We start from the raw sequence: 20,482 nt of genomic DNA, 5'->3' as shown, positions 1-20,482 counted from the left end.
ATGGGCCCCACAGCGGGCTCGAGCATCCAATCATCACGTGAGTCAGCGAAACGTTGAATCCAGAGCCAAATTTACCAAAGAACCGGTCAAGCTGGATCTGCTGATGGGAAGGACAGCCCGCACAAGGAGGGCATTATTGTCTTTTCACCCACTGTCCTCTCGCAACCCCGTCTTCCTAAATCATTTAAACAAACCAAACGCCATTTCAAGAGCCCTCGATTTGTTTATTTCGGAGAGTTGACGAAATTTTTATCATCTGAAAAATGAAGAACAGATTATCCGTCAAGCCATGGATTCTCGGACTGGCCGTCGTCGGTTTAATCGCCGGATCACTGTTGATTTCCGGTTACATTGGATTCGTTGACAGTAACTTATTCTGCTCCATCTCTACCGCCGGACCACCGGCAATAACTGGATATTCACCGGCGGAGATCCAGCTCCAATCAATAATCCACTACGCGACGGCGAAGATAGTTCCACAGCAATCGCTAGACGAGATCCATATCTCATTTGATGTATTGAAGGTTCGATGTCCTTGCAACTTTCTGATATTCGGCCTCGGTCACGATTCGTTGATGTGGGCGTCGCTCAACCCTCACGGAACCACCGTGTTTCTCGAGGAAGATCCAAAATGGATTCAGACGGTTATCAAAGACGCTCCGATGCTTCGAGCGTACCACGTCCAGTACAGAACGCAGCTTCAGGAAGCAGATCAGCTGCTGTCGACGTATCGATCGGAGCCGTACTGTTCGCCGACAAAGGCGTTTCTTAAAGACAATAAAAAATGTAAGTTAGCGCTTCATAATCTTCCAGAAGAGATTTACGAGAAGGAATGGGACCTCATAATGATCGACGCGCCGAGAGGATATTTCGCGGAGGCACCTGGTCGGATGGCGGCGATATTCTCCGCCGCCGTGATGGCTAGAAACAGGAAAGGATCCGGCGTCACCGATGTGTTTTTGCACGATGTTGACCGGAAAGTGGAGAGGACATTCGCGCAGGAGTTTTTGTGTAAGAACAAGTATTACGTTAATGGAGTCGGAAGGCTATGGCACTTCAAGATTCCTCCGGCAGCCAACATGAGCAAAGCCGACCGAACTTCCGATCGATATTGTTAGATCAGAAGGGGGTTCGTCGCCGGAGATTTGCTGTTTCTGAAATTACTTAGTCTAAAGATAGTCACATCGGTGTAGTGACCGGCGGTGAGGGAACATTTTCATGGACATGAATAAAGAAAAACCCGCCGGAGTCGGATCTGTGCGGGCGGATAGATTGGTATGGACAATTCAGCCGACCACTGCGGCTGTGTTTTCGGAGAAGAAGGTGAGAAGTAGAAGATTTCAATCTCTTAATTGACTTTTTTGCTTTGTTATTTCCATATTCTGCAATTTGTTTTCTTCATGTCGTGCCCACTTTCCTACCACGTCGTGTATGATCATAATCATATTTTCAGTTAAATTTCCATTTTCAGCTTCAATTATCCAGATTCTTTCCTTATATATGAAGAACAGGATTGGATAAGCAAAGATTAAGTTAAATTAGGGAGATTAAAGAGGAATAAGAGTGTGATTAGTTACATGGAATTGAACACGTAAATGTCGAAAAGAAAGCTATAGAAAGTATTTCATACGGTCGTCTCTCTTCATTGCGTTGTATACGGCTTGAACCTGGGATCGAAAACCCGAGAAATAGAGAAGAAAATCAAAATCGTCGGGCAAAAAATGCAGCCAAATGATATAATTTGAATAAACGAACCAATTATTATTATTTGTTTGATCTATTTTGGAGATGGGGTCGCCCAAATCAAGAAGCATCGTAGCTGAACATGTTGGGGGATGGAGGGCATGCTATGCTATGAAATTGGAAGGCATAATTAATGAACGAGTTAATGAGAGAGGGAAAGAGAGGGACCTGCTCACTGGAAATTACTTGAACTGGTCCTATGTTTACCGAAACGTACTTTCCTTTGGCTGATAATTTATGCCTCACCTTGCCCTGTATGCAAATCAAAAGCAAGAACAAATCTGTAAATGCGTCCGTTCATCGATGATTGTAAATTCGTGTTCAAATATGTTTGTAACGAGCGGGTTTGGAAGTGATTTTGGAATGACCAACATCACTTTTTCCATAACTACGAGCATGTTTGGAAGTGATTTTGGAATGACCAGAAACACTTTTTCTACGACTAGGAGCATGTTTGGAAGTGATTTTTAAAGGGTTAAAATCACTTTTGTCGTATTCAAAATCACTTCCAAGAATGCTTTTCATCGATCAAAATAAATTTTCAGAAAATGTGATCTAAGACCCAACATTAAAATGATTCTATAAAAGTCAACTCATAAACAATTCTCGAATATCACTCTAAAACGTGCCCTTAGAAAGGCACGAGAAAAGTGATTCTTGCCATTTTAAAATCACTTCCAAATATGCCCTAATAAACGAGCAAGCAATATAGAGAAACTACGAAACTACTAGAAACAAAAGAACTAACAATAACAAAATAAATTAACCGTACAACCAAATTAGTTTAAACTAAACCTCAAGGCGTAAGAATTAACCTGCAGGCTAAAGGAGATAGACAATTACAAAGATGAAAGATATTTAGAAGCTTTTCGATTCTCGACGCTTTCATAGTCTGATTTAACAGTAACACCTTGAAAGTTTACTCGGTCGAGAAGTTACGTATCCTCGACACAAACCAACTAAATGTTTCGAGTTCTTTCTAATCTTTCCCCTACTATTTTTTTGTTTTTACCAATGATCTGTTCGACATATACAGTCACAATACTTCGGGGCGGGGGGGAGTGGAACCTTTACTCTATGGAAAACCCTCGAAAATGTACGAAAAGAACTTAAAAGTCGTAAAAGAAAAGGAGAAAAAGAGTTGTTACAAAAAGGGAGAGTAAAGAGCTTGATGAAGAAGAAGCAAAAAAGCAAAGCATCCTAAAACTCTTCAATTACAATTTACTTCTATTGATACTTTGAAAGATTCTCCTATTCCTTTTCTAGCGAAATCTTCCAAAAGAAAGCTCTATAAGTATTATGCAGTAACATTTCAGCCCTATCTTAGAAAGGATTGGCAACGCAATCACAGAGAAAAGAAGTTCGCCACATGACATTAAACAGCCTCCAAAATCTTTAGTCAAATTATTTCCAATAGAACGCTCCATATGAAAAAGTCATCAACGATTCGTTAACTGTCACAGAAAACTTAGCAATTCGGCCTAAATTTTAAAAATGACGAGAAATAAAAAGGTAGTTTAGAAAAGGACAAATTCGATCTAAGTAATTCCATCTCCCTGAAACAAGAAGGTTGCATTCATTTCAGTAGCCCATGACAAAATATTCATCACGGTCAACCAGTAAGAAGCTGCCTACCTAACAATTTCCCTCAATGTGAAAGGGGAGCCCAATTGTAACCGCCTAAGACCACTACTAGCCGATATTGTCCTCTTTGGACTTTCCCTCAAGATTTTTAAAATGCGTCTAGGGAGAGGTTTTCACACCCATATAGAGAATGCTTCGTTCTCCTCTCCAACCGATGTGGGATCTCACAATTCACCCCCTTCAAGACCCAGCGTCCTCGCTGACACTCGTTCCCTTCTCCAATCGAAGGGAGATCTCACACACACTGCTTGAATAACAAAAATAAGGGGTAATTTGTTGGGCCTTAATTTCACTTAATTAATGTTTTAATGACAATAGAATTACTTCATGTTAATTAAATTTAGCGATTGAGCTCTATTGTTGTGAACTTAAAGTAACTGGCACAACAGTTTTTGAATTATCTAAACTAAAGCTAAAAAGATGAAGCTATGAAGAAAGCAGGTTCGTCGATCACTGAACTTTGTGTAGCATTTCAATGTTAATCACCATAAGGCCACCTTATCCAATGATCTAGAATAGTACGTAGATCTGAAAGAATCACTTGTTCAAGATCTTTCGATTAAAGAACATAATTCTTCTAGCTATTGAAGAACCTACTTTCTCTTTATCCAAGGTATACTTCACAGATTAATGGATTTTCCACTTATTTGATGGGGTGGTTAAGAGATTATCTATGGTTGAACTCTTCATAACTTATCAATGGATATAATCCTTTTGGTATGAATAGTTTATCAGTTATATCCATTCTTTTGGTATGAATAGTTTATCAGTCTGGGCGTGGATGTTTTTATTTGGACATCTTATTTGAGCTACTGGGTGCGGATATTGGCAAGAATTGATTGAAACTTTAGTGTGGGCTCACAAACGCACACCTTTGGCTAATTTTATTCAATGGAGAGATAAACCAGGGGCTCTTTCCCTTGTGGCAAGATTAGTTGGATTAGCCCACTTTTCGATAGGTTATATTTACTTATGCGGCTTTCTTGATAACCTCTACATCAAGAAAAATTGGTTAATTTCGTATGTGTTGTATCCTCAAAAATCTCATTTCTTTCGTGGAGAAAGGGATCTTCTTTCTTATATTTCTACATATAGGATCTGACTTGTATCAATGATACTACTACTAGGAAGGAATCATTATAGCAAAGAAAAGTTTAATTAAGAGGGAGAAGAAGGGGATTGGTATGTGCTCCCACCGTAGGCGATTTTAGATCATCTTAGTAGAAAAAAATCTAATAAAAATTTCTAAATATGAAGCCATCAAGAATACCAACTTCAATCCATTATAAAGAATCCAAANATAAACGAGCAAGCAATATAGAGAAACTACGAAACTACTAGAAACAAAAGAACTAACAATAACAAAATAAATTAACCGTACAACCAAATTAGTTTAAACTAAACCTCAAGGCGTAAGAATTAACCTGCAGGCTAAAGGAGATAGACAATTACAAAGATGAAAGATATTTAGAAGCTTTTCGATTCTCGACGCTTTCATAGTCTGATTTAACAGTAACACCTTGAAAGTTTACTCGGTCGAGAAGTTACGTATCCTCGACACAAACCAACTAAATGTTTCGAGTTCTTTCTAATCTTTCCCCTACTATTTTTTTGTTTTTACCAATGATCTGTTCGACATATACAGTCACAATACTTCGGGGCGGGGGGGAGTGGAACCTTTACTCTATGGAAAACCCTCGAAAATGTACGAAAAGAACTTAAAAGTCGTAAAAGAAAAGGAGAAAAAGAGTTGTTACAAAAAGGGAGAGTAAAGAGCTTGATGAAGAAGAAGCAAAAAAGCAAAGCATCCTAAAACTCTTCAATTACAATTTACTTCTATTGATACTTTGAAAGATTCTCCTATTCCTTTTCTAGCGAAATCTTCCAAAAGAAAGCTCTATAAGTATTATGCAGTAACATTTCAGCCCTATCTTAGAAAGGATTGGCAACGCAATCACAGAGAAAAGAAGTTCGCCACATGACATTAAACAGCCTCCAAAATCTTTAGTCAAATTATTTCCAATAGAACGCTCCATATGAAAAAGTCATCAACGATTCGTTAACTGTCACAGAAAACTTAGCAATTCGGCCTAAATTTTAAAAATGACGAGAAATAAAAAGGTAGTTTAGAAAAGGACAAATTCGATCTAAGTAATTCCATCTCCCTGAAACAAGAAGGTTGCATTCATTTCAGTAGCCCATGACAAAATATTCATCACGGTCAACCAGTAAGAAGCTGCCTACCTAACAATTTCCCTCAATGTGAAAGGGGAGCCCAATTGTAACCGCCTAAGACCACTACTAGCCGATATTGTCCTCTTTGGACTTTCCCTCAAGATTTTTAAAATGCGTCTAGGGAGAGGTTTTCACACCCATATAGAGAATGCTTCGTTCTCCTCTCCAACCGATGTGGGATCTCACAATTCACCCCCTTCAAGACCCAGCGTCCTCGCTGACACTCGTTCCCTTCTCCAATCGAAGGGAGATCTCACACACACTGCTTGAATAACAAAAATAAGGGGTAATTTGTTGGGCCTTAATTTCACTTAATTAATGTTTTAATGACAATAGAATTACTTCATGTTAATTAAATTTAGCGATTGAGCTCTATTGTTGTGAACTTAAAGTAACTGGCACAACAGTTTTTGAATTATCTAAACTAAAGCTAAAAAGATGAAGCTATGAAGAAAGCAGGTTCGTCGATCACTGAACTTTGTGTAGCATTTCAATGTTAATCACCATAAGGCCACCTTATCCAATGATCTAGAATAGTACGTAGATCTGAAAGAATCACTTGTTCAAGATCTTTCGATTAAAGAACATAATTCTTCTAGCTATTGAAGAACCTACTTTCTCTTTATCCAAGGTATACTTCACAGATTAATGGATTTTCCACTTATTTGATGGGGTGGTTAAGAGATTATCTATGGTTGAACTCTTCATAACTTATCAATGGATATAATCCTTTTGGTATGAATAGTTTATCAGTTATATCCATTCTTTTGGTATGAATAGTTTATCAGTCTGGGCGTGGATGTTTTTATTTGGACATCTTATTTGAGCTACTGGGTGCGGATATTGGCAAGAATTGATTGAAACTTTAGTGTGGGCTCACAAACGCACACCTTTGGCTAATTTTATTCAATGGAGAGATAAACCAGGGGCTCTTTCCCTTGTGGCAAGATTAGTTGGATTAGCCCACTTTTCGATAGGTTATATTTACTTATGCGGCTTTCTTGATAACCTCTACATCAAGAAAAATTGGTTAATTTCGTATGTGTTGTATCCTCAAAAATCTCATTTCTTTCGTGGAGAAAGGGATCTTCTTTCTTATATTTCTACATATAGGATCTGACTTGTATCAATGATACTACTACTAGGAAGGAATCATTATAGCAAAGAAAAGTTTAATTAAGAGGGAGAAGAAGGGGATTGGTATGTGCTCCCACCGTAGGCGATTTTAGATCATCTTAGTAGAAAAAAATCTAATAAAAATTTCTAAATATGAAGCCATCAAGAATACCAACTTCAATCCATTATAAAGAATCCAAATAAATTATCGACCACCGAAAAGAGGGAAAAGAAAAGACAAGATAATGTAAACAAGCACCCAAAAATTCAATCTTCTATTAAGCACAGCTGAGAAATTGGCAGTAGAAAAAGCACCCAAAAATCCAAAATCTCTATTTTTCGTCAAGCCACCCTGGAACACATTGACATAAGCCTTCTCAATAATAAGTCTCTGCTCTAGGCCCTTCTTTTTGGTCCTTTTAACAATTTCCTACTACCTAGCTATGAACTTTTGGAATTATACGCTCCAATAGGAACATGGCTCTCACCATATATATCAATAATTTCCTAGCTATAATATTAGCAAGTCATTCCTTCAGAAAATAAAAAGGGATACTTAAGCTTCGATGCACTAAAGCATTCTTTTGGAATTTTTGGCTTGAAAAGGAACAATAAGGTTTTCAACTACAAAGAGAAGAAAAACCTTCAATCCCTTACTAGACTCCCTCTCTTTTGTGGCCCGTTCATGGCGTAAACTTTATTTTTATGAGTCTTAGTAACGATTTCATGGATAAAATGAATGGGAAGGAGAACCAAGCTCCAAGCCTTCCATTTGTCAGAAAGAGGAGTAAGACCTTTGCAGGGACCATCAAAAGCTTTCACAACAATATTTTTTGTGAACTTACATGTGAGATTCCACATCGGTCAGAGAGGGGAACAAAACATTCCTTATAATCTCTAACAGATGCGTTTTAAAACCGTGAGGCTGACGGCGATACGTAACGGGCCAAAACAGACTATATTTGTTAGATGTGGGTTTGGGCTGTTACATTACATGTGTAAGGGATGAGGAAAATGACAGACTTCGCCAGTCCGTGAAAGTTGAAAGGAGTTCAAAATAATATTTTACACAATTTTATGTTCAAGACATTTGCTGGAGTACATCTCTGAAGGAAATTGTTACAAGACAATCTCTATCTATTTTGATACCTAGATGCACAAACAATAATAAAATACTATATAGTTCAAAATTTTTAAAAATAACTACTAAAAGTAAAACAACGACAACGATAATACAATTAGAAGTTGGCATTAAATTTATGTTACATCTTCTAATTTTCATTATCAATTCATTCTGTATAATATTTTGTAACTGAAATTAATAAGAAAAGTTGTGTTTCCCACACATGAACACAGCAGAGGAAATAACATTATCTAGCCTAATTTCATAATTAACTGCAGGCAAAATTTTCACTTACTTCGAAATTCCACACATATAATGAGACATCTGTGGAATAAAGCTGTAACAGCCTAAACCCACCGCTAGCAGTTCCCTTTCGGGCTTCCTCTTAAGGTTCTTAAAATGCGTCTGCTAGGGAGAGGTTTCCACACTCTTATAAAGAATGTTTCGTTTTCCATTTGTAACCGTCCAAGCCTACCGCTAGCAGATATTGTCCTCCTTGGATTTTTCCTTTCAGGCTTCTCCTCAAGGTTTTTAAAACGTGTCTGCTAGGGAGAGGTTTCCACACCCTTATAAAGAATGCTTCGTTTTCCTCTCCAACCAACGCAGGATCTCGCAAAAGCAATTGATAGACTCTGATTTAATTGGCCTAAAAACTGAAAATAATCACCTCAGGAATTGGCTGTTGGATGACAGACTCCACGGCGACAACCATAGATTGCACAAAATCATCTCCCCCAGTTCCGATTGCTGTAAAGCCTCTAACGCCCGGGTACGAGTTAACCTGTCCAATAAGTAAGCAAAATCCATGGTGATGGTGGTACCTTATAGCTAGTGCCAATAGTATGGTTTTTACAGCTAAATCCTCCCCGACTTAAGAAATCAACGCTAATTTACCTACAAACCCAACCATCAAATGATATAAACTAGCCATTTCATGCATAAATTGGAGCTAATGGAGCAACTATTCCGCACCTTTTGATCCAAAGCAATCCATTCGTTAGTAGAATCATCAGTCACTGTTCCTCCGAGTACCATATTTGTGGTATGCCCAACCCTCCCTTCTGTCTTAGATACCTCTGCACAGAGCAATCAGACGAACTCGCAATCAATTGCGTCGAATAGATTAACAAGTCGTCATGAAATAGAAGCATGATTACACAAGCAAAACCTCACACACAAACAAGAATTACACAAACTTGTCCATGAGAAGAGTTAAAGAACGATTAATTGAATCATGGCTTACAATTCCGAAGCCTTGATAACATAAAGGTCAGGTAGAAACCTGAAATTGCCTTCAAAACAGCCTCCTGAGGAGGGCCCTGGCCGTCCTGATCAGACGACGACGTCAGTTGTGTCTCGTCGAGCGAGCAATTCAGAACAGTTCGTTCAGGAAAGTGAAATCCCCGAACCCTAGAACTCCAGACATTGCAATTCAATCTGTGAGTGAAGGATCGCCTAGTTCCGAGCGAGAAGGAAGAAGAAGCACGGCTGAAGTGGAAGGGTCGCGATGGCTCCGTTAAGAATATTGATGCAGAACGCAACACAGCCCTGCTCGCTGCCATTTTTGGTTCTCAAGCTTTAACCGACTTCTGGGAATCGCTTACAGTATGCGAAGTCAGTACAGATAATTTTCTTGCTATGGCCTTAGTGGATATGATTATTTTTTTGGTTCTTTGGGCCAGAAAATAAAGGCTGTAAGATTAATTATTTTTTAATATAATTTATTTTTAATCGCTTTTTATAATACCACAACAATACATGTTTTAAGTGTGTGAAACCTCTGTCCATTAGACTCGTTTTAAAAACGAAAGCTTGAAAAGAAAGCCTAAAAGAACAATATCGGCTAGTGGTGGCTTGAACGTATGGTATCAGAGTCAAGTTTCGGACGGGCTTGAACGGTTACAAATGGCATCAGGGTCAGGTTCTGGACAGTGCATCAGCGAGGACGCTGAGTCTCGAAGGGGATGGACACCGAGCAGTGTGCCAACGAGGAAGTTGACCCCGAATAGACGTGGATTTTGGGATTTCACATCGATTGGAGTGAAAATTTTCAACCCAAACAACTTTTATTAAATAATTAACTTAACCCAATTCAACCTAATCATAAATTTTTTGAATTGTTCGGGTCATTCAAGTTGTTTATTTAACTTTTTTTTTAATAAAAGTAAAATATTAATTGGTAAGACGCATAATTATTCATTTGTTCACGTAGCACTATGTGATGTCCCACATTGGTTGAGGAGGAGAAAACACCCTTTATAAGGGTGTGGAAACCTTATTCGGCAGACGTTTTAAAACCTTGAGAGGAAGCCCGAAACGGAAAGCCCAAATAGGACAATATCTGCCAACCGTGGATCTGGGTCGTTACAAATGGTATCAGAGTCAGACACTGGACTATATGACAGCAAGAAGGCTGTTCCCCAAAGGGGCAGACATGAGACGGTGTGCTAGTAAGGACGCTGGGCTTTAAAGGGGGTGGATTTTAGCGCAGGTCCCACATCGATTGGAGAAAGGAACAAGTGTCAGCAAGGACGTTGAGCCCTGAAGGGGGGTGGATTGTGATGTCCCTCATTGTTGGGAGGAGAAAAACACCCATTACAAGGGAAGCCTTGAGGGGAAACCCAAAAGGGAAAACCCAAATAGGACAAGGTGCCGGCGAGGATGTTCGACCCTGAAGGAGGGTGGATTATGATGTCCCACATTTTTGGGAGGAGAAAAACACCCTTTATAAGGGAAGTCTCGAGGGGAAGCTCGAAAGGAAAAACTCAAAGACGACAAAGTGCCAACGAGGACGCTCGGCCCTGAAGGGGGGTGGATTGTGATGTCCCACATTGTTGGGAGGGGGAAAAACACCCTTTATAAGAGAAGCTTAGGGGAAGTCCGAAAGTGAAAACCCAAATAGGACAATATCTGCTAGGTGGATATGGATTGTGATGTCCCACCATGTTGGGGAAGAGAAAAACACCCTTTATAAGGGAAGTCGGAAAGGGAAAACCGAAAGAGGACAATAATATCTGCTAGGTGGATATGGTCATTACATCATCCTTATTTACTTTTAAATATTTAATTAAATTTTGTAACTCAATTTTAATATATATTTTTGACTATTCAAAACCCTAAAGCCTCATTTTTCCTGTCCCGTCCATCGCCATAACTCAGAAGCTCAATTTCACGATCCTATCGAGTAACTCGCCGGCGGTAGCCAATCTCGGTGGATAAAATGTACGGTTCAGACAAAGGCACCGACGATTCTGAGCGCACCGCTTTCAGAAGAGCAGAGAAGAAATACAAACTGTACTACGACGACACCTATAAATCTTCCAAAAAGTATATTTCTTCCCAATTTGCGCTTTCAGGTTCTATTTCATTTAATTGGCATTGGATTCGTTGTTAGAGGCGATGGTTCAAACTCTTGCTTATGATTCCTTTCAGGAAAAAGCTACCGAAACAAGTGGATTTGTCTGAGGTTATCGATTTCAAGCGTATCCTCGAATGTTACAATCAGGATGGTGCGCTTCCGCTGGGCGTGAATGCGACTAAGTGCGATCTCGATGGACCAGTCTTCTGCTTGGAGAATCGTCCTGGTATTGCCAATTCTCCATTTTCGATACTGTTTCAAAGAAAAAGATCCCAAAATTCAGTTGTTCTCTATGTGTCTAAAATGTAGGGTTTTATTTTATTTCTGGTGCGTTGAGTTTAGAAGAACAATGCCAATGGATTAGGGAGAGTTTAAAGGATTTTCCGCAGCCTCCTAATAGAACCAATCATAATGCTATTTATGGACCAATTCAAGACCTGTTCATTGCTGCTAAGGAAAAGAAAGTTTTAGTTGAAGATAATGAAATCTCTGCTTCCAACGTTGATTCCGACACTGAACCTTCCCTTATCAATGGAAATTCTAATGGATGGAAGTTTGTGGAGGAAAATACTGTTTCATCCAGAAGGGGGACCTGCAAATCAGTTCCGGCCTCTGCATTACTTCGGAAGTTGCGTTGGAGTACACTCGGCCTACAATTTGATTGGTCCAAGGTGAGTCTAACTAGAAGACTCCATATTTTACTCGTGTTTTATAGTATGAACTCTCGGTAATATTAGGAGTGTCGAAGATTGTTAGGAGAGAGTCCCACGTTGGCTAATTTAGGGAATGATCATGAGTTTATAAGTAAGGAATACATCTCCATTGGTACGAGGCCTTTTGGGAAAACCAAAAGTAAAGGCATGAGAGCTTATGCTCAAAGTGAACAATATCATACCATTTTGGAGGTTCGTGATTCCTAACATGGTATCAGAGTCATGCCCTTAATTTAGCAATGTCAATAGAATCTTCAAGTGTTGAACAAAGAAATTGCTAGTCCCGTAAGTGTAGTAAAAAATGACCTATGTGTCGAACAAATGGTGTACTTTGTTTGAGGGCTCCAGAGAAAGGAGTCGAGCCTCAATTAAGGAGAGGCTGCCCAAGGGCTATATAGACCTCAGGGGAGGCTCTATGGTGTACTTTGTTCGAGGGGAGGATTGTTGGGAGGGAGTCCCACATTGGCTAATTTAGGGAATGATCATGAGTTTATAAGTAAGGAATACATATCCATTGGTACGAGGCCTTTTGGGAAAACCAAAAGCAAAGCCATGAGAGCTTGTGCTCAAAGTGAACAATATCATACCATTGTGGAGGTTCGTGGTTCCTAATATGGTATCAGAGTCATGCCCTTAATTTAGCAATGTCAATAAAATCCTCAAGTGTCAAACAAAGAAATTGCTAGCCTCGAAAGTGTAGTCCAAAGTGACTCATGTGTCGAACAAAGGGTGTACTTTGTTCGAGGGCTCCAAAGAAAAGAGTCGAGTCTCGATTAAGGGGAGGCTGTTCGAGGGCTATATAGACCTCAGGGGAGTCTCTATGGTGTACTTTGTTCGAGGGGAGGATTATTGGGAGGGAGTCCCACATTGGCTAATTTAGGGAATGATCATGGGTTTATAAGTAAGGAATACATCTCCATCGGTATGAGGCCTTTTGGGGAAGCCCAAAGCAAAGCCATTAGAACTTATGCTCAAAGTGGACAATATCATACCATTGTGGAGGTTCGTGGTTCTTAAATGGTTTCAGAGCCATGCCCTTAATTTAGCAATGCCAATAGAATCCTCAAGTGTCGAGCAAAGAAATTTCTACCCTCCAAAGTGTAGTCAAAAGTGACTCATGTATCGAACAAATGGTATACTATGTTCGAGGGCTCCAAAGAAAAGAGTCGAGTCTCGATTAAGGGGAGGCTGTTCGAGGGCTATATAGACCTCAGGGGAGTCTCTATGGTGTACTTTGTTCGAGGGGAGGATTATTGGGAGGGAGTCCCACATTGGCTAATTTAGGGAATGATCATGGGTTTATAGGTAAGGAATACATCTCCATCGGTATGAGGCCTTTTGGGGAAGCCCAAAGCAAAGCCATGAGAACTTATGCTCAAAGTGGACAATATCATATCATTGTGGAGGTTCATGGTTCCTAAATGGTATTAGAGCCATGTCCTTAATTTAGCAATGCCAATAGAATCCTCAAGTGTCGAGCAAAGAAATTTCTACCCTCCAAAGTGTAGTCAAAAGTGACTCATGTATCGAACAAATGGTTTTCTATGTTCAAGGGCTCCAGAGAAAGGAGTCGAGCCTCGATTAAGGGGAGGTTGTTCAAGGGCTATATAGACCTCAAGAGAGGCTCTATGGTGTACTTTGTTCGAGGGGAGGATTGTTGAGAGGGAGTACCACATTGGCTAATTTAGGGAATGATCATGGGTTTATAACTAAGGAATACATCTCCACTGGTTTGAGGCCTTTTGGGGAAACCCAAAGTAAAGCCATGAAAGCTTATGCTCAAAGTGGACCATATCATACCATTATGGAGAGTTGTGATTCTTAACGAGGAGATTATTCGGGGTGGGGACTTTTTCTTTCCAAAATGCCAAAACCTCCCGTACTGTTTCCATGGATTTGTTCGATTTCTGAATTAATCTCCTTGTTACGGAGTAGCGAAGCTATGACATATCTCTGCCCCATAACGAGATTCCCTCTGCGTTATGTCAACTTACCAAAAGAATGGCAGCAGCTGCAATGCCAACTGGGGAAGAATTCAAACCTGAAGCTGCAATAGTGAATTATTTTGCTTCAGGTACGTAAAGAAAAATTTGTTCATTGACATCAATAGAATGATAAGTAATGCATGGAAATGTCAGCAGAACCTTGCCATTACTCTGACACTTCGTTGATATCTTTAGGCGACACGCTCGGGGGTCATCTAGATGACATGGAAGCTGACTGGAGCAAGCCAATTGTTAGCTTGAGGTATCTTGCCAACTTATCCTCATTGAATTGCATTCCTGTCTGTTATGTTAAAGAGAACATTGATCTCCAGTACTTATTCTGTTATCTGCTTTATCCGCCCGCTCCAGTTTGGGTTGCAAGGCTATCTTTCTTTTGGGTGGCAAGTCGAGACAGGATCTGCCCGTAGCCATGTTTCTTCGAAGTGGAGATGTCGTGCTAATGGCTGGAGAAGCAAGGGAATGTTTCCATGGTAATGCAGCCCTCATGTTTACTCTTACATCATGCGTTGCCCTTTTGTTCTATATATCGACCCGGATATCCGATTTCGACGAATGCTTTGTGATTCATCTATCGAAAAAACCGCTAACTTCCTGGAACATGCCGTGAATGTCTTGTAGGTGTACCACGGATCTTCACAGATGAAGAAAGTGAGGAAATTTCTCTTCTTGAAAAGCGGTTTTCAAGTCGAGATGATTTGCATTTTCTGGAATACATAAGAACTTCAAGAATAAACATCAACATTAGACAGGTTTTCTGAGTGTTTCATGATTATTCTTTTACATTGCTAGAAGAAGTTTTCCATCATTACTGGGAGGCGATTGTTTACCGTTAGTTTTGGATGAAATTTGTTTGTACTTTGTTTAAAAAATACGCTTGAACTTTCAAAAGTGTTTGAAAAGTACCATTAGAGCAGATTGATAAGCGATAAGCAAATACGAGTAAGTTATTAAATTTCATCGAAACTCTCGTTAGCTCAAGCTTAGGACCATTAATTAAGCTGGAAATGAAAGGAATGAAACTGTGATACACTGTCCTAGGATGTCAAAAATGGTCAGCTAAAAGCTGTCGGAAAAGGCAAGCTAGTGAGTGAGCTCCATTAAATTTCTTTTTTTCTTGGGTATCCTAGTGAAATTCGGCCTCGAAAGCCTTCGGTAGAAGTCCGAGAGTTCAGACTTCAAAGGAAAAAATTTGAAAATTAATCCTCATCGGGATTCGGGTGCTACGAATTCTTCCCTCTTTAAAAACTATCTCCCGTGAAAGTTGTTTATGTCCGAATCTCAGGGTAGGACATCTTCTTGTCCATTTTTCTTGCTTATTCTAAATACGGTCATTCACTCGGGTCTTGTTCGTAAAAGCCGGTACGGGGATCACACCTTAGTTCACCTCAAGATAAGATTTGAGGTCCAATAGATTAGTGACATCGGAAATAGGTGAATCACCTCGGAACCTATAGAACAATATTAAATTTTGTATATAAAACTAATGAAAAAGGTAAATATTGTTGAGAGTGGGATTTGAACCCACGCCCTTTCGGACCAGAACCTTAATCTGGCGCCTTAGACCAACTCGGCCATCTCAACATAGAAAGTTTGACTCAAAGTAGCTACTTGGAACTCTCGCCAAAATCCGACTTGAAGTAGCCACTTAGAGAGGATTCCCGTTTCTCTCTCTACCTTTCTTTTAAAACTCTAAACCCTCCTTTTCTTTTTATTTTCTTCTCACTTCATAACTCGGGTTAGGATTCTTAGGAATGGAGTCAAACTGATCATTTATCTCTGACTTTGATTGACTTTTTTCAATTTGTACTATTTATCTTATATATTTTTTCTTGAATTTCTAGGATTTTTCTAAACATTTTCTCTTTCACAATCCTGCCCTCAATAAAATCTTAAAAGATCGAAAGGACAAAAAAGTAAAAATTTTAAAAATTAATCATCGTTCCAATTCAGTGGTTACAAATACTTTCCTCCTTCAAAATTTTGCTCCTAAAAGTTGCTTATGCCCGAATCTTAGGGTAGGACATCCTCTTGTCCATATACCTTAAAAGTTGCTTATGCCCGAATCTTAGGGTAGGACATCCTCTTGTCCATATACCTTGCTTGTAGCTGGTCGGCACACGGAGATCACACCATTAATGCACCTCGAGCTAAGATTTGATGTTTTGTAGATCGACGACACCAGAAATAGGTGAACAAAAGAAAAAAAAATGTTGAGAGTGGGATTTGAACCCACGCCCTTTCGGACCAGAACCTTAATCTGGCGCCTTAGACCAACTCGGCCATCTCAACATGAAAAGTTTGACTCAAAGTAGCCGCTTAGAACTCTTGCCAAAATCCGACTCCAAGTTATTTAGAGTGGATTCCCGTTTCTCTCCCTACCTTTCATTTAAAACTCTAAAACCCTCCTTTTCTTTTTCTTCTTTTTGTTTTCTTCTCACTCCATAGCACCCGTTAGGATCCTTGGTTAGGAATGGGGTCAATTTGTCCCTTGGTTGACTTTGATCGACTTTTTTCAATTTGTACTATTTATCTTTTATATTTTTCTTGAGTTTCTAGGATTTTCTTAGTCGAGATGCTGCCCTCAATAAAATCTTGAAAGATTGGACTAAAAAATGAAAATTTTGAAAATTAATCATTGTCCCGATTTAACAGCTACAAATACTCCCCTCTTTCAAAACTTTGCCCCTCGAAGTTGCTTATGCCCGAATCTCAGGGTAGGACATTCTCTTGTCTTTTTTCCTTGCTTAAGATTCTAAGTTGTCACTGCGGTACCTCACTACACATCCTCTTGGTCACATGATTATATTCATATAGATTCCAAAGGCTAAGGTCTCATCCCTGAGAGGGGGGTGTCGGACCACATAGGTTAAACACAGTAGCTAGTCGACATACGGGGATCACACCATTAGTTCACCTCGAGCTAAGATTTGACGTCTTGTAGATCGACAACACCAGAAATAGGCGAACCGCCTCTGAACCCAAAAGTATAAAACCATATTAAATTATATATATTTAAAAAAAAAAAACTAATGAAAAAAGTAAATATTGTTGAGAGTGGGATTTGAACCCACGCCCTTTCGGACCAGAACCTTAATCTGGCGCCTTAGACCAACTCGGCCATCTCAACATGGAAAATTTAACTCCAAGTAATCATTTATGAATGAATTTGAGCTCTCAAGTTGAGACAGAATATCTTGTCATTTATAAGTTTAAAGCAATTCTTGTGGTAGATTGTATCCATTTCATTCAATAAGTCTCGATTAAGTTCGATTGTAGAGCGACTTAATTTAGAACAAAGTTCCAAATCTTACTTCTACGTCTATGTTCTTAAAAGTAATCTAATTATAGAATTATCTCTTGGTTCATCCGAATTTTGTATATAGAATTATTAATTCTTTTGATTCAACGGTTATTGCTTCATCAAAAACTTAGTTCGTTGGGTATGACACTCCACCTTCAAGTATTGCTGAATCGAGATGCTTGTTGTGTGGTACATCACCTCAAGCTCCTCTCAAAGTCGAAATTTCGTATACATTCGCAAGAATGATCATAGCTAAATTCAGTCTGATATAACCGTTCATACAAAATTGCAACCATAGAGCATACGCAGAGATTCAGAACTCAAAACGCGTCTAAAACTTCCTTAATTCTCGTTCTCGTTCTCATTTGTACATGAAATTGATATCAATGTCCATACACAAGACATAAACACATAGTTTTCAAGTTATGATTTGATACACACGCCTCCTCCTATGCTCTTCAATTTCTTCACTTGGGAGTAAAAGCCTGTAAAAAAGAAGAACACAACAGTTAAACCCTAAAATTTACCACCCTATTTAATCTCAAGATCTTCCAAATCCTAGGTTAAAACTTACGGCGAAGACGGTGGCGTGGCCGGGATCGGCAAGGTGCGCGAAAAGATTGTCGATGGGACCGGTGCCGGTGTAAATGTGTTGAAACCATGCACCCATCACTGCCAACATAGCCAAACGTCCGTTCTTGATCTCTTTAGTTCTCAATTCCTTGATCTTTTCGGGTGACCCGCTACCCCATCCGAGCGGGTCGAACCACAGCCCTCCTGGGTACCCAACGTCCGTTCCGGTGAGCTTGTTGTTGGGGAAGATCGGGTCGGTGTTGACGCAGCCGGGTTTGAGAATGTCGGCCCACCGTCTACCCTCGGCCCAACCGATGAAAATGAGTTCGACGACGAAGAGGGTGGTGGTGTCGGTGAAGTATTCCAATTCTCCGGCGGTGTACCATGATGGAGTGTTCAAAATTCCGATCTTTGTCAAGAATTCCGGGATGAAAATTCCGGCAGCGCCTAACATTGCCCACCGGCAGTGGACCAGCTCCGCCTGCTGGTTCCATCTCAGGCTCTCCGGATCAGAAGCTACCAAAATACAGTACAAAAATTAAAGGGTGATATTTTTAATTACGCTACAATTATATATATAATTACTAAATATATAATAATCTATATATATATTTATATTTATATTGTTCTTATTTAATTATTTATTCTTCAACCATTTTGAAAGTTAATTTTTAAAAATATATATTGAAATTGAGTTAAATTTTTTAATTAAATATTTAAAAATAGATAAATATATATTTTAGGAGCTAATATTTCAATTATAACGGTAAATAAATGACTCGGACAATGTGAACGGTTCGATTACGTTGAATTCATTGTTTAATAAAAATTGTATATATTGAAATTTTTTACCATTTGAACAGTTGAGTTGAGTCTAAAAAAATGTTTTAGTCGGGTCCAACTCAATTCACTGATACTCAGTAGTAGTTTAGTATTGGTTTAACACTTACAAAGACCAAGAGGGTCGAAGCCAAAGTCACCGGGGAGGCTACCGTCGAGCCATGGAGGAGGGGTGCTACCAGGGAACCAAAGGGGTCTGTTGGGGTCAGCGGCGGCACAGACCGGAGCTGATCGAGGAGCAACAGCAGCGGTGGTGTACTTTCTTAGTCTCAATTTCTTCCCTGTTACGAAATTAGAAGCCTTTGGACACCCGTTCTTCTGAGAACTGCAAAACGTTTAGCTTCATAATTAGTAATTTAGTTGAAACGACTAGTTTAGGGAAATAAAGAAGATGAATGAGAGAATAAGTTGCCTCGATGAAGAAATTGCGACCGTTGCAATGGCAGAAGAAGCACAAGCCGAGGCCATTTCGAGTCGGGATCACTAAATGGGAAATTTGAGTGATGAAGATGACCGTGTGGGTTTGGATTGAATCTTAGTTCGTTAATGTATGCAAGGGCTTATCTAAATGGATAGGGGAGGGGATGTGCAATTGGCTGAATCACTGCCACGTGGCATAGAGAATCTAATATCTGCCACGTCCACATCGGCTCGTTTCTGCTTACCTGGAATAATCTCAAGCTTTGTGGCTCTCCTTTCAAGTCCGTGGCAATCATACCCTTAAATATCGGGTCCAACCAGTATCCAGATTGAGATTTGTCGCCACGTGGCGCTCTCTGTATGGTTGTTGAATAATCTTTCTAATTTTTGGTATATATATATACATATATATATATATATATATATATATTTTTTTTTAAATAAAAACCCAACTATGTTTTAAACCATTAATATTTACTTTTCTTATTTTTAATTTCTCCAAATATTTGAGAATCTCTTATACACAATAGGAAATCGAACTTCTCTTTATCGACGAAGTGAAAACACATCAGGAGAAGCAAGGACTCGGAACGCCATCAGCAACATCAGCAAAAAGTCATCACCCGATGCACGTTTCATTTGAACATCGGGAGTTTTAACCTCTCCAAACTTCTCCCGACGCCACATGAAAAGGCGTTTGGAGAGGCTACGAATTAAATCCTTTAAATTTCTTCTTTCCGGATCCAATCAATACACAACCAAAGCCTTTCACGATCGGTTTCATGCCTTTCATCCAGCTCCAAATCATTTCTTATCTCCATGCTCGGTACTTGCCACCTCACTGTTGTCATACCCTCTCCCACACTTAGTTACCACCGATGTCGTAATGTGAATCTCTCTTACCTGTCTCGTCCATGTCAATCCCTCATAAAAAAAATTTCTTCTATATTGTCGGGAGATTCTTTCTAAGATTCAAAATCATAAAGAGCTTACCTACTGGATTAGGTTGGGTTAGATCGTAAACTCTATTCAGGTTGTTTGGATCATCAACCCAACTAACCCAAAATTTAAATTAGTCTAAAAAACTTTCTCAACCTAACCCGACCAAATTCGTGAGGCCCATTTACAACTTATGTTTGTGAGGCCCATTTAAAGCCCAAAGCCCAAAATGAATGGGCCTTAAAAGGCCCATTAGGCTACCTGTTATTAGACCAGCCCAGCCCAACAATAATTAAAAATGACAAAAAGAGATAATAAATAAATAAATAAAATATAAAAAGAAAAAGAAAATGTAATAAAAAAATGATGAGGGGGCACATGAGCTTTGGTGAGGTTAATAACCACCAAATCTTTTACTTAAATTTAAATGAATGATTAGATTTGGATTTAGGAAGTAATTAAGGCCAAATT

The 20,482-nt window shown here is 39.3% G+C and overlaps 4 protein-coding genes and 3 non-coding genes across 7 annotated transcripts; 2 read left to right on the top strand and 5 right to left on the bottom strand.

The window, feature by feature from the left end:
* LOC111802241 (probable methyltransferase At1g27930) lies at window positions 1-1,477 on the top strand. The gene has a single exon (XM_023686540.1). It carries the CDS (start codon window positions 264-266, stop codon window positions 1,116-1,118), a length of 855 nt encoding a protein of 284 aa, XP_023542308.1. The 5' UTR covers window positions 1-263; the 3' UTR covers window positions 1,119-1,477.
* Window positions 1,478-1,518: 41 nt separating this feature from the next.
* Window positions 1,519-9,516, bottom strand: LOC111802242. The gene is made up of 5 exons (XM_023686541.1): window positions 9,144-9,516; window positions 8,834-8,937; window positions 8,529-8,642; window positions 1,912-1,995; window positions 1,519-1,667 (listed from the first exon to the last, which is right to left on the bottom strand). Exons 1-5 carry the CDS (start codon window positions 9,421-9,423, stop codon window positions 1,611-1,613), a joined length of 639 nt encoding a protein of 212 aa, XP_023542309.1. The 5' UTR covers window positions 9,424-9,516; the 3' UTR covers window positions 1,519-1,610.
* Window positions 9,517-10,968: 1,452 nt separating this feature from the next.
* LOC111801436 (alpha-ketoglutarate-dependent dioxygenase alkB) lies at window positions 10,969-14,872 on the top strand. The gene is made up of 7 exons (XM_023685435.1): window positions 10,969-11,188; window positions 11,294-11,445; window positions 11,529-11,890; window positions 13,868-14,006; window positions 14,113-14,179; window positions 14,287-14,408; window positions 14,557-14,872. The coding sequence occupies exons 1-7, from the start codon at window positions 11,082-11,084 to the stop codon at window positions 14,694-14,696; spliced, it is 1,089 nt and encodes a 362-aa protein (XP_023541203.1). The 5' UTR covers window positions 10,969-11,081; the 3' UTR covers window positions 14,697-14,872.
* A 566-nt stretch (window positions 14,873-15,438) lies between these two features.
* TRNAL-AAG lies at window positions 15,439-15,519 on the bottom strand. Its single transcript has one exon. It is a non-coding gene; the product is annotated as a tRNA-Leu (tRNA).
* Window positions 15,520-16,146: 627 nt separating this feature from the next.
* TRNAL-AAG lies at window positions 16,147-16,227 on the bottom strand. Its single transcript has one exon. It is a non-coding gene; the product is annotated as a tRNA-Leu (tRNA).
* A 757-nt stretch (window positions 16,228-16,984) lies between these two features.
* TRNAL-AAG lies at window positions 16,985-17,065 on the bottom strand. The gene has a single exon. It is a non-coding gene; the product is annotated as a tRNA-Leu (tRNA).
* A 420-nt stretch (window positions 17,066-17,485) lies between these two features.
* On the bottom strand, window positions 17,486-19,192 carry LOC111801387 (chlorophyll a-b binding protein 7, chloroplastic-like). Its single transcript, XM_023685366.1, has 4 exons — window positions 19,065-19,192; window positions 18,763-18,977; window positions 17,814-18,328; window positions 17,486-17,724 (listed from the first exon to the last, which is right to left on the bottom strand). The coding sequence occupies exons 1-4, from the start codon at window positions 19,118-19,120 to the stop codon at window positions 17,707-17,709; spliced, it is 804 nt and encodes a 267-aa protein (XP_023541134.1). The 5' UTR covers window positions 19,121-19,192; the 3' UTR covers window positions 17,486-17,706.
* Window positions 19,193-20,482: the final 1,290 nt, after the last annotated feature.

This window comes from Cucurbita pepo, chromosome LG09, assembly GCF_002806865.2.
Source record: "Cucurbita pepo subsp. pepo cultivar mu-cu-16 chromosome LG09, ASM280686v2, whole genome shotgun sequence".
NCBI classification, from domain to species: domain Eukaryota; kingdom Viridiplantae; phylum Streptophyta; class Magnoliopsida; order Cucurbitales; family Cucurbitaceae; genus Cucurbita; species Cucurbita pepo.
Note: the sequence above shows the minus strand (reverse complement) of the source record. Positions and strands in the feature narration are given on the sequence as shown.